Below are 14,343 nucleotides of genomic sequence, written 5' to 3' on the forward strand. Positions count from 1 at the left end.
TTTGCATTGAAAAAAAGTATAAACTGATTAGAAGCAGGGGAGTTGAGAGTGTCCCTTTAAACTGTGGTACTGCAATTGATCTCTGTATGTTTTCTGGTGTTCGTCCCTTTGAAAGGAGAATGAGAGCCAAGATCATTGGCTGTACTGTGAGGCTGTCACATCTCAGTACTGAAAAGGTACAGTACAAGTGAACTGAAACAGTCTGTAGCTTTCTATTTCATATCGTCAAGAGCTTTGAGACTGATGAACCAAATGAATGCTTTATTTAGGGCTGAGATACAGATCCCTCCAATCTGACAGTGTTTCAGCCTTCGGAGTGAGAAAGCAGCAGCGGCAGCAGAAGCAACAGCACTAGCAACAGCAACAGCAGCAGCCCCTGCTCAAGTCCAGTAGAAGAGATTTGCTCTCCAGTTCCTTGCGGAACTCCACCTAGGATCGTGCGCTGTCCAGGGTCCTGAAACATGAACCAAACGGCCAGCGTGTCCCATCACATCAAGTGTCAACCCTCCAAAACAGTCAAGGTAGGACCCAGGTTTTCTTCTTCCCTCTGTTTCTGCATATGTATCTTCATTCGTCTACCGAACACACGGGGGTTGGTATGGCAGGGCACTGACAGTAAAGATATCTCGTTGCTTTGAGTTTGAATTAAATGTTGGATCCCAGTGAAGAGTTTGGTTCTGTTTGCATGTGTGTATAAACTGGAGAGAGTAGTTCTCACTTAATTCTTTTACCTTGATGACTTTTACTTTTTTGACTGAGAATCCGTCAGTGGTATATTTCAGGAAGAAAGTTTAGTGAGCTTTAAGCTTTTAGAGGAGTTTTTATTCCATGTCAGTTTTCTTGATGAATCCGGTGAAGAATTTGCAAACTGCTGGAAACAGATAATATTAAATTGAATACAAATTTGATAACAGCCTTTCATTGCCATATGGATTTGGGACTTCATATCCTTTCCAAAGAAAAGCATATTCATCACTATGAGTGTTAAACTGTTGGTTATACTAAAGCAACTATAGTGAGAGTGTTTAAAAGTCTACAGAGGGAGTATACAAATGTATGCTCTTATATATGCCATCATGTAACTCAAAGCCAGTGAGGTGATTGGGGTGCTCTTTAATACAAGTGCTTGTTTTAAATTTGAGACTTGTTTGATATGGTTAAAAGAAAAGGACCAAGCTTGGAATTTGACTGTTCTGTTTTAGTTTTAAGTAATGTTTATGCTATCCTCTTTGTTCTTATTTTGATATTCTTACTTACATGGAGATTTATAAATAACCAGACTTATAATAACCCAATGGAGGATTTATTTTATCTTCAAGTTCATCTGTGTGGATATTTTGCATCCTGGGGGGAAGTGATGGGCTCCTCTAGAACTCTTTTATGGAAAAAACTGATAACCTGACAGATCATTTTTACTTACTGCCATCTCTAATTCATATACAATTGCATATCTTTTATTGAGATTCTAAAATTTGACATGACTGGCTTTTTATGATTATATTGCTTTTATATATCAGGCCTTTGAAAATACTGCATAGACTATAATTTAAAAATGTAATTTGTAGCAGTAAGTTTTTTTCTTGTGAACTTACCTACCCTTGGTCAGTCTTTCAGTTATAAATAGACCATAAACTGAACTCCATTTAAATTATTTTTAAAAGCAATGATGTATCCAGGATGTATCAAATGATATGTAATTAGACTTTCATCATATATAAATTCATAAAGTTAACTGAAATCATAAAAAATTCAAATTGAGATAACTTACACTATCTCTAATGGCATAAACAACATCTTCCTCAGCATTGAATTTTTTGTACTTTAGAAGTAAAATTCTGGGCTTTAGATATAAGGTTTTTTGTGCGTGTCAGGTTCCCACATCTGTCATTTAAGTAAGCATACCATCACTGAACAGTGACTAAACAGTACATATATGACACTCCACATTGTGATATATAAACTCTGGTCAAAAAATGTGCTGTAGGCTAAAGTGGGATAGAATTACAAACTGGCTGTCTATCTTTGAGTATGTTTAGAAAACCATAAAATGACCAGTGGTTTTCTGTTTAAGTGTTTGAGGTCATAGGAATCAAGTGTTTTACTTGCCCTTTTATTTATTGGGTAAGGACAAATGAATGCTACTTCCTGGGACTTACAATCATTTCCCTTATTGGTGCTCTGGCATTGACTGCCCTCAGACAAATTGTGGAGGCAAAAAAAAAAAAAAAATGTTTCTAGTGTAGGGATTTTGCATCATCTTGCTGATCTTGCAGATGCTGTTTTTTTTTTTTTTCATTCTAACTGCAGCCATTGAATTGAAATGAAAGGCATCACAAAAATTGGACAACCCACCACTTAGCAATGTATTTTATTAATGGCTTAATGAAGGAATCTTGCATCAAAGCAATGGATGATTTGGTTAATTGTACAAGTTAAGTTCTTTTGTGTTCCCTTCCCCCCTCCATATTGCTCTGGGGAGCAAAAGATGCTTGTGATGTTCATAAAGTATATAAAGTTGCCAGCATTGAACTATTAAGGGAGTAATTACTTGAGTATTTTCCAATTTGCAACAGTAAAAGGGGATGAGTGGAAAAGCTCTCTTACTTCAGATTATGTGCTCAATTATGAAACATTTATGGCTTTTGGAATTTATACTAAAAATGGCTATCTATATTTAGGTAATGCATTAGCCTATGAACAAAATGCAGTGACAACCTAAGGAAAAACCCTAAGATGAGAGGTTTTTGGAAAGCTATTAGATACTGGAACTGAAAAGACTTTTTGCATTTTTGGAATCTGTCTTGTTTTCTTTTTTTTTTTTTTTAAGATTTTATTTATTTGTTTGACAGACAGAGATCACAAGTAGGCAGAGAGGCAGGCAGAGAGAGAGAGGAGGAAGCAGGCTGTCCGCAGAGCAGAGAGCCTGATGCGGGGCTCGATCGCAGAACCCTGGGATCATGACCTGAGCCGAAGGCAGAGGCTTTAACCCACTGAGCCACCCAGGCACCCCTGAATCTGTCTTGTTTTCAATCATGTTCTTTTAGAGTTAATTTTCCCCTCACTCTTAAAGTTACTATTTGAAAACTTCAAACAAAACTCCCTTATGAAAGCTGATTGGGCTGCAGATAATGATAAGTGACCCACTTTGGGGCTCCAGAAATATCCAGATACTTAATAAGTTGTATATTGCTCCATTTAAAAAATTCTAAAACCTCCAGGGACTTCCCCCTTACTTCAGTGTAATAATCCTCTAGGGAATTTTTCCCCACCATTGCCAGTGTAGTAAATGCTGGCTGTTCTTTCTCTTGACAGTTTAACTACTGCTAAAAAGAATGCAATGAGAATGAATAAAAATGAATTGCTTTGGCTAAAAATAGATTTAAAGGCCAAAATATGTGGGAGGAGAAAGAACAGGTGTGTTTGTGTGTCTTTTCCCCACCTGAAGTTTAAAAAGTGATGATATCTGCAGTGAGTCAAATTTAGCGACTATGATCAGTGAAGGCTGTTTGTGGTCATGGTGGTGGCAGAGCTGAAGAAGGAGGGGTTGGGAGGACTCATAATGGAATAAAGTGGTCAACGTTATTCAGATTGCTTGACATTTGTTTTTGTCATTCTGGCCATTCTCCAGCTCAACCAGTCCCTGACACATTTCTCCTGATGTACTTGAACAGGTATGTTCCTAGAGTCAAAACTGATAAGAGAGAGCAGAGCAAAGGAAGTCAAATAAAGGTGTCAGGTGTGTTTTCAGATCACTTTGGAGGAAATGTTGAATGCAATGCACTCATAAAACCTGCTCCCATTTCAGAGCTTGAAAAGCAATAAAGCTTTTCTTGAAATGATTACAAATCTTACCGTCAAGGTAGCAGCACTCTAAAAAAAGGATCTTTTACTCTGAGATCTGTAATGGAAAGTTTCAGGGACAATCTGGGAATGCTAAATACAGATCTAATCTTGGCTTATTATAAACTTCATTTCTGAAAATTTTTCCCCACTTTGGACAACAAACTTGGCTTTATCTTCCCCATCTTAGCTTCTCTTGGCTAAACTGAAAGCAAATTAAATCTTCCAATCATATCTCTGAACTTGGTTTACTTCCCCCCCACCCAGTGGAATTACAAATTTAGAACTTTACCTAAAAAAATGAGAATTTTTTCCTCCTTTCATATTTTAGTAGAAATCTAGCACCCATGTGTGTTTTAGGATAGTAGAAGAAATGTCCATCCTTCATGCTTTCTTTGAAGCTGGAAGTTATGTGTGAATCCTCAGGATTGGTGATTCCTGGGTCAGGAGTCCTACGTATTTATTTTATAATGGAAACTCCAAACTATGGTACACAATACTTCTTTCCTTTTTCCATCTAGTGACCCTTTCATGTTAGTCTGTTTACCTTCCCCCTTTCTAAGGCCTGCCTGGGTTATTCTGTCACTACCGTCACACTCTGCTTCCTTGTGTTCTTTGTAAAAAATGATCCCAGAAGTACCTTCTACTGGAGGAGTAGCTACAACTTTTTACAATACATATTTGAAGGCGTGTTTAAGATTTTCATGGTCTTCAGAGTAGATCCTCTATGAGAAAATATGTTTCATGACAATTTTGACAGCCTTTTAAGAGTGTTATGTAAATACAGACATTTCCCCCTTACCACCTCTAATCCATAGCCCCATCCAAAATTGTTGTGTATGACAGGAGATAAAATTAGGAAGTAAAAGAGAATGAAAATCTTCTCATGTGTGCATTCTATTTTATTAAATCTGTAGGCTTGAGGGTATGGTCATTAGAAAATGATTTCTGTCTTTAGCAGTTGGTATTTTGGATATGACAATGGGATGAGTTGGTGTGGTGACGCTGGTTTGGAAATGTACGAGGTGGCACCAATTTTTACTGGTCGGTAATTCCACAATCCCAGCTTGTAGGATGGGCACCAGGTCTGTATTTCACATGGTGTTGCATTTAGTCTTAGAGAGTATTTCATAATTATATCCACAAAAATTTAGGAATACAGAGAGTATATAAGAAAAAAACTCCACCTCTTTATGTCATTACAATGTGCAAAATGAACAGCCCCCAATTTCACTCTTACATGAAATTCTAAAAGCAAAAATTATAATATGTTTCTGTACTGTATTTTGTCTTAGGGAGTCTCCTTGGTCTTCAGTCTAAAGACTGTAGTCATAAGGAAAAAAAAAGAAAGAAATTTTATTATGTTATGATCTCAACACAGACTCAGACACACTCAAGAAAGAGTTATCATCTGTATTCAATAAACCCTACAGTTCCATTTGGCAAGGTACAGATTTTTCTTTAATGTTAGGAGAATGGGCCATTCTCTTAAGTCGTGATATTTGAAGCCAAAAGAGAAGACTCACAAAAAATTAGAGTGAGGGATATTGTATGTGGAAGAATTTTTTTCTCTCTCTTAGAAATGGTCTACATCCTTTTAATTATTCTAACTCAGTTTCCTCATATGCTTAAGGCAAAAATCACAGCCTGTGATAAACATGAATAGAACCACAAGTTAGAAATTCTGCTGATGACCAATTTATTGTCATTTATAGTTTGCATTTATGCCAAGTATTTACAATTTTTTCTTTTTTTAATTTCTTTTGAGCATAACAGAATTTACTGTTTTTGCACCACACTCAGTGCTCCATGCAATACGTGCCCTCCTTAATACCCAGCACCTGGCTAAAAGACTATAGGATAATTTTCTTTCAAATGACTATAAATCATACTGTTTTTAAAGGAAGCATTAAATGTTTTTATTTATTTATTTTTTGTAAAGAGTGACAGTGTTATACATTTGGCTAGTTTTGTTTTACTCACTTTTTTTTCTTAATAAAATACAAACTTTCTTTTCTTTAACTTGATATTTAAAGTGTTTGAATAGCAAGTTTTACTTTGAAGAGGTATTGTATAATGCATTTCTAGGTAAATTGCAATATTTCAGAAAATCCTCAGTATTACTTTATTTGCTTTTGGGAAAAATAGGTGTTAATAATTTTCTGGAAACTCGTGTTTTGGTCAGGCAGTAAAGACATTCCTGATGACAAATTTGTGACGACAAATCACTAATTTTCACTGAAAAGGCATGATTCTACAAATATAGCATGGATAAGATGTTGTATTTCTCTATAAGATAAAGTGGTGCTTCTTAAAATGTGGTCCCTAGGCCAGCATCATCAGCATCCCCTGTGAACTTGTTAGAAATGCAAATTCTTGGGCTTTAACCAGACATCCTCTGTTAGAAACTCTGGGGGTAGGAACAAGCAACCTGTGTTTTCACAAGCCCTCTGGGTGATTTAGTGACAACTAAGGCTCCAGTAACCCTAAGCTAAAGAATCACAAAATAAGGCAAACTTGTTCTGTAGTCTGCTTGTAAGAATTATCTGTGTTTATGTATCATAGATGGAGTCTGAACAACTTCAGAAGATACATAGGATCATTTAATAACAAGCATTCTATGAGAGCTGAGATCTCTTGAGCTCTATCTCTTTTATCCCTCACAGGGCTTTCTTAACACAAGGCCCTTCACACAGTAGACTCTTTGAATATACATTTGTTGATTATTAAGTGACTGGTAAGATCTCTCAGCTCTAAAGTAAGCTAAATAAGTATTTCAGATCTTGTTTAATTGGTAATATGGTTGGAAACCTCACTCTGTCTTTTAAATTCACAGCAAATTTCTTTAAAGGAAATGTATGGACATTTTATTTGGCTTTCTATGGTTCTGTTCTCCGACTTGGTTTGAGGCCATCTGATAATCAACACCTTTTGGTAACCAGGGAGATAGATAGTCACACTATGTGAAGAGTATGTTGGAAAAGTTTCTCCCTTCTTGCCAGCTTCATCTGAAACTTAGCAAAACAGTGGTAGCCAGGAATATTGCCCTAACCTTCCTCCTCTCATTTATTAATGTTCTTTAGCCCTTGGATATGTGCCAGGTTGGTAGGATACGATTGGAAGCAGTGTAACACAACTGAAACAAAATTAATCATTTTAAAACCTGACCTCCCCTGGACAGCCATAGCATGATGTTACACTAGCAGAATTAGATTTAACCTGGACATTTACCTTCTGAACAGGCTTACCTCTTGGAAATTTTTCATAGAGCTCATGTTATTTTTATTTTTTATTTTTTATAGTTAGGATTGGGAAGAAAGATCAAATGCATGAAGCCTACCCCACTACCTTCAAAGGGATCTTAGGGAGGATCGGATAGGTTTTCCTTTGAAGGGTCATCCTTAATTTGAATCCCATTCTCTGTGTACCACAACGGATCATGTGGCCTTGGGAAAGACAATTAACCCTGCTCAGGCTTTTCTTCCCACTAACAGAAGGGCAATAAACTTAAATTATCTCCCCAAACAAAAATGCTATGTAAGTGCTTTGTATTATAATTTGTTCTAGTAGCAATTTTTAAGGGATATGACATTTTCATAGAGAACTGTATAGTGAGAATCAATTTTTATGACATAAAAGCTAAGAATTTTATTTGCAATTATTATTAACTATAATGATGATAAAAACTCATTTTGAAGTCACCAGGGAGCTGAAAAGTGTCTTCTAATATTGTAGTAACATCTGCAAGATCTCATCATGGATCTGTACCAGGAAGGTAGGGGAAGAATATTGAGTTTAAATGCTATCTAAAGGACTGCTTAATTCAATAAAAAATGCAGTTACTCATCCCAGTGCTTAACTACAAAAATGGAAGGTATCGAGGGTAGCTGCATTGGTCAACAAATTGAGGAGAAATTCTCTCATACTATGTATATAGCGTTACTGCTAATTCTGGACTCATTGTTTCCTTTGCTTGATCTGCCCTTCCACCCAATTGTCCTTTTAATAACCTATTTTTTACTTCAAATCACAGAGTTTTCTCAGTTCTCTGATTCCCTTGGGCAGTAGTAAGGGTTTCAACTAGTCACCTATGTTCTCGCGTAATCTCCTTAGTGCCTGCTGAGTTGTAACTATTTGTTTCCATGTAAGTCTCTCTGCTAACTCTTAAAGGGTCTCTGTCTTTTACTTTTGGTGATTCTAGTGCCAAGCTCAATATCCAGGGAATAATAGCAGGCCTTCAGTTAAGACTCTTTGAGTGAAGGAACAAAGGGGGCTATAAACTCATTTATTTTCCCAAGAGATGTGGTCTGACTTTTGGGTTCAGAGACATACTAGTCCTCCTTGACCTAAGCCAAACTGAACATTTTACTTAAAGTACGTCAACAACATTTGGAGAGATGACACATGGGCCTTAAGGATTGTGGCAACAGATATGCTAAGCGCCTTGAGGAAGAGTGGCTTCTGTAAGTCAAAAATAGGTTTTGCATTATAAGTGTCTTTTATATTAGGGTTGGGGAAAGTCTAAAGTCTCTAATAGAGACAATTTTTGCCCCTCTGTTTTGGAACCCTACTTAGCATAGCAGATCCAAGTCGATGCTGATTGTAATGAATGAGACCCTGTCGGGGAACTGTTAGCTCTGGCCCTTGAGTGAGGCTCTTTCTCATCAGAAACCTTAATTCCCAAGATGAATCACTGCTGTTGGATTTTAAAACACCACTTTTCACAACTCTGGTTTCCAGGATTTTGCCCTAAGAAAAATGGACTCCACTTTATTTTAATGGAAAGTAAATAGCATCAGAGTACTTACTGTATTTAATGAGATGGGCCCTTTACTTGAATAATTGTTTTTGAGACAGTAAAAGAATTAGGGTAGAGAAACTATGCAAGACATGTATTCTTGACCAAGGAAGGGCAGCTGTAGTAAAATTGTTCCTTTATATATATATCCTCTGAAGGAAATAAAATGGAGTCAAGCAATGTTGACTTTGGTTGATGAGTGAGCGCAGCATGGCATGATGGATAGAAGCTTGGACTCACTCACTCATTGTTTCAGTCATTTGACATTTACTGAAAGAAGATTCAAATATGAATAGAGCTATGTTGCTTGCTTTTAGGGAGCACAGCCCAGGATGCAAACAAATACTATTATAGTATATAATGATGAGTGCTAGGAGAAATAAATATAAGGTTTTGGGGGAGGCATTTACAAAGCCCAAAGCAGATGCTATATAGAGGTTGGATTAATAAAGAGAGGGGATGAAAGTATTTCAGACACAAGGAAAACATGTGCAAAGGATGAAGAAACAAGGCAATGTAACTGTCCTGAAACATTTATTAGTTGAGTATGACTATGTTATAGAGTACAAGTGATCAGGAGGGGTGAGGAATGAGCCTGCAAGTACAGGTAGGATCTGGACTTTGTATTGTCTTTCAGAATTTGACTGTACTCTGAGTAAAGAGCTTAAAACCAAGAAGTACAAAGACAGGATCTAAATTTGGGACCCAGTTCTATGGCCCTGGGAAGCACTCTTAAGGTTTGTGTCTTTAGGTTGAAATTGAAAATGGTCACGTGCTCCTGGTCCATCTTTTAGGATGATCCAAGTACTGTGTCTGAGATATTATTAGCCAGACAGATGTTACTGAAGGTATATCTTAATAAGAACAAAAGGTTTTCAACAGCTTGATTTTATACCACCCACTTTCATGAACGCTAATAATAGCTGGTCTTTAAAGGCTCTAATTTAGCGGTACCATTTTAATCCAAAAGAATCTTCTTTGAAGAATGACAGTCATTGCGCCATACCAGAATTTCCCTCTTTAATATCTGGATAACCATTTTCCTGGCATGTTGGTTGCTAATTGTCTTTTGAGCAACACCGGTACCACATGACTGACCTCTGTTAGTGGCATTGGATTTAAGCATCAAATATGCCTGGAAATTTCAGATGCGGAGGTGAGGAAGTTCTCCCTTGCCCAGTCTCCTAATTACATAAGCCATGTGTTGCTTTTGATACAGATGCTTTGGGTGTCTTGAAGGATTAGTTCCGAGGGTCTCCTTCAGTATCTCACAGCATCTTTCAGAGGAGACAGAAAATATTAAAGTACACGTGGTGTAAAACAGTTCTGCAACCATAGAATTTTAAATGTTTCTTAGACATTCTTTATGCCAGACTGTTATTTTGCAGACAAGAAAGCTGAGGATTAAAAAGAGAAAATACGGGCGCCTGTCTGGCTTAGTCAGAAGAGCTTGCGACTCTTGATCTTGGGGTCATATGTTTATGCCTCACACTGGGTGTAGAGATTACTACTTTAAAAATTAAGTTTAAAAAGGGAAAGTAGGTGAAAAGCAACCTTTTAACAAGAACCCCCTCCCACATACACACCCCTCGCAAAATAACAGAAAATTCTAACCGAGTTGGTTAAAGGAATCAGAAAAAAATTATAATTTCACAAAAAGAGCACTTTGAGTCAGTTAACTCAGTGACTGAAAGCATGACCTAGGACCCAGGCAATTTGAGCCATTCTCCTTTGTCTCTCTCAGACTAGCTTCTGTCATGGTAATTACATGGCTACTCTTATTCCACAACTGACCTGCAGAAGTGATACCCAAAAGTGTTCTGTGGTCAAAGAGAAGCTTCTCTCTTGAGTTTCATTTTAGGAGTTCCGCACGGAGTTTTCCTCAACTCTTATTGCCTAGAATTAAATCTTACATGTATTTTCTGTTCATTATAGTTGAACACACACATGCAGAAAGCAGGGAGGGGGTTATCCAAATAAATGTGGGGTTCCCTTAGAAGCAGTCAAGAAGGCTGAATGGTTTGGAGGGAGAAAACCAAAAGTATGTACCATCGTGATCTTCGGCGGACATTTTATACACAGCACACTGTGAAAGACAGGCAGTGCCGTGGTCTAAGCACTGAGTCAACAATGATGTAACAAGATCAAATACAATATTGTCTCTGATTGCCTCATAGCAGAGACCTCTTCTTGACTTTAGAATGAAAGGACAAGAGAGGATCACAATATCTTATTCAGGCAGGCTTTTCTCCTTTGATACCAGATGACTCTGTGTTCAGTTGATTTTGCTTTGTATTGTCATATGCTTGGGGTTTTTTGTTTGTTTCCTTGTTATACATATCTTTGGGCTTTTTTTCTTTGGGGGGATGATGAAGTCAAAGGATAGTGATACTCTTTATCAAATAATTAATGTTGCTCAGAGACTATCACAGTGACCTCTTCCCTGGTACCTCTAGGGACTTAGAACTCTGAAGTCCTCAGGAGCATTTAAACACTGAATTCCCCCAAGGTTGAGAGGCAACATAAATATTACAGTTAGATGTAAATTGAAATTGTGGTAACTGGAGAGGGCATGCATCACCTAATGGCATACCAGAGCAAAGACTTACTCCCCTTCCCAAAGAAAGAATCCAGAGGGATGTTTAATGGGGAGATGATAGGAGATATGGTATCCCACCAAAAATATTTTTAGGGGGGTCAGGACATCTGGTTGTAACTTCCAGCTGAGTGGTGTTGATAAATACCATGGATTTAATTACCAGATGTTGAATACCAACAGAATGTGTCTCCTTCCCAGACCTCTCCCTCTCCTTCTATTTTTAGATGCTGCTCTATACTGAATATTGTCATTTAGATGTCCAGTAGACACTATAAACATACTATATTACCATCAAGACTTTTGATCCTTGCTGCCTACCCGTCTCAACTCTCTTCATTAAATAATACCAGTATCTTCTTTTCAGAGACTCAAGCCAGTTTGGTTTCTGCCAAGATTCATCTTTCTTCTCTTCCTCAGCTAGTCTATCAGAAAATCCTGCCCATCCTACCTCCAAATGTATCTTCAGTCTTACCTCCATATCCACCTCCACCCCTGTCACCCAAACTCCGCGCACACCTACCTGAATTATGGCAACAACTTTAGTGGACTCCTGGCTTCCAGGATGCTTTATCACAATTCATTCTCCACTCAACAGCCAAGTGGTGATTTTAAACTTCAGTTACTTTGTACACCTAGTTTAAACCTTAACATTGCTTTTAGAAAACAACCCCAGAGCCTTCACCTTACCCTGACGACCCTGCATTATCTGATGCCTGTTCTTCCCTCTGACTGCATTGTGTCCCATTGTCTCCATTCCTGCTCCACCCCATGACTCGTCTCCAACCAGTGTGGTCCCCTTTCTGACTCTGAAACAAGACAAGCTCTTTGCCAGATGAAGATTTCTTTGCTTGATGTTCCCATTCCCAGTGTTACTCTTTTTTTCTTGTCACTTCTCATAGCACCTTTCTGGTTCCAACTCAGGTCTTTTCTGATGCACGATGCTCATCTTGGTGGGGTCAACCCTGTGTCAGTACTGCAGAGGCTCCTAGTCAGAGGTGGTAAGTATCTTGCATTATGTGGGTTGGGCTGTTCTCAAAGTCTCTAATCCACAGGGGGATTAAGCACTTTTTGCTCCCTGAAGGCATGATATTTGTTATATTTCCTATCAGAATCCTGATTTGTTCAGGGTTTTATTTTATGAAAGAACCGTTCTGTAGTCTAGTTTCCAATTCTATCCCCAACAGTGTGTTATTTCAAAAAATACTTATTGAATACACAATAAATGCTATTTTCATAGACGAAGATACCAAAAGGCATAAGACACAGAGTCAATCTTTAGGAAGCGTATAGTCTAGCTTCTTTTCTCCTCTCTCTTTGCCTGGGGTGAAGGAGGAGACTAGAAAAACTAAGTCATTAGTGCAAATAGAGTGTGAATGTGCTCTGGTAGATCAGAGAAGGAGCACCTTACTCCAACTTGCTGAAGGGAAGGCCATTTGAACGGAGAATTGATGAGCAAACAGTAGTGCTTTTGGTGAAAAATTTGGGGATAAGGACATTCCAGATGGTGGAATGTGTAAAAGCATCCATGTAAGAAGGGGCATAGTACCCCTGTGATTGTCATCATCATCACCATCATTATCTCTCCTTTATCTCTGGTAGTGCCCACACCCCACAATACATGCAATTCTAGCTGCTTTTAAGTCCACAGAGACTTATCAGAGAAGGGGTTATTGTTTTATAAGTGAGGATATTAATTTGCCCAAGCTCTCAGACTGAAAACGGCGAGACTCCTACTTAAACCCAGACAAATTGCTACAAAACTCAAGCTGATAGCTCGGATTTCCTGGCTCCTATGTTGATGTTCCCAACCACTCAAAGGAACCGTCAGGTTCTGTTGTCCAGAGTCCCTTGCCATTTTAAGCCTCCCGTCATCTTTCACAGGAATGCCCTGTGTCTCTCCTTTTTCTTCCCTGGTTTGGATTCACTTCATAGGAATTCACCTCCTTTCTAAATCTTCCCTCTCTTCTCCTCTCCTCATTCCCTTTTTTCCAGCCCCAGGAAGACTCCTTGCATTGTGCTTCCTTGGAACAGCAACACACCCTTGCTTTTATATATATTTATCTTTTTATCTTCTTTCTCCACCTTCTTCTTTCTTATTCACTTTCCACTGTACATTCCACCCACAGCAAACTACAGGCTTCTTGAGGCAAAGGCAGTATCTCATTTGTCATTGCTATTTTAATGTCTAATGCTGTCCTTATGGAATGAATGCTCAAAAAGGGCTTGCTGAATGAATGAATGAATGAATAAGTTAAGTGAAGGCCATCCTATGTGGGGAATATGTTTTTGCTTCAGATTATCCTTCATATTAATATATTCTTCATTTGGTATATAGTCACATAGTTCTTATTCTGGCAGAAGATACAAGTATGTGAAAGAAAGCCAGATATGTTCTTGTTTTTTTCAAAGGATTTTCTTCCCTCAGTGTGTGTGGGGGCGTGTGTGTGTGTGTATGTGTGTGAGAGAGAGACAGACAGACAGACAGTATGAGAGCTGAGTTTTAAAAATGTAAATATAACTGCAGTTGACTTATTGCTAACTTCTTTCATTAGAGTTTAACTGAAAAGGCATGAAAGTAATTTCAAATGTGGAGAATTTATTATTTTTTAAGAATGAAAAATTCACATAAGTAGAAAATATCTTCTTAGCACCTGTTCTGTGCCAGAAATTCTCTTACCAACAAATTCATTTATTTTTTACCACTTCCCTACTAAGGAAAGAAGTGGGAACCAGCACTTAAATAGATGATCTTGGTGAGGCTGTCTGGATTCAGTACCTCTTTTAACATTGCAGGGCAGACACAATTCTTATTCTACCACAAGATATTAAGGGATTTATTGTTTGAGTGAAGAAGGGGAAGATCTAGGCCTCCTACCCAGCCCTGTGTTGACTCCACAGTTGAGGTCCCTTTTATTAGACCAACAGGGAAAATACCCACCTTTTTTTTTTTTAAGATTTTATTTATGTATTTGACAGAGATCACAAATAGGCAGAGAGGCAGGCAGAGAGAGAGGAGGAAGCAGGCTCCCCACTGAGCAGAGAGCCCGATGTGGGGCTCGATCTCAGGACCCAGGGATCATGACCCGAGCTGAAGGCAGAGGCCTAA

General features: G+C 38.1%; 1 protein-coding gene across 1 annotated transcript in view; it reads left to right on the forward strand.

The window, feature by feature from the left end:
- The first annotated feature begins 265 nt into the window (after positions 1-265).
- Positions 266-14,343, forward strand: part of DPP10 (dipeptidyl peptidase like 10) — a 1,411,353-nt gene continuing 1,397,275 nt past the window's right edge. The window contains exon 1 of the mRNA XM_046019846.1: positions 266-521. Within this exon, the coding sequence (XP_045875802.1) occupies positions 462-521 (60 nt within the window). The 5' untranslated portion in view covers positions 266-461. The remainder of the gene's footprint in view (positions 522-14,343) is intronic.

The sequence above is a fragment of the Meles meles genome, chromosome 9 (assembly GCF_922984935.1).
Source record: "Meles meles chromosome 9, mMelMel3.1 paternal haplotype, whole genome shotgun sequence".
In the NCBI taxonomy this organism is placed as follows: Eukaryota; Metazoa; Chordata; class Mammalia; order Carnivora; family Mustelidae; genus Meles; species Meles meles.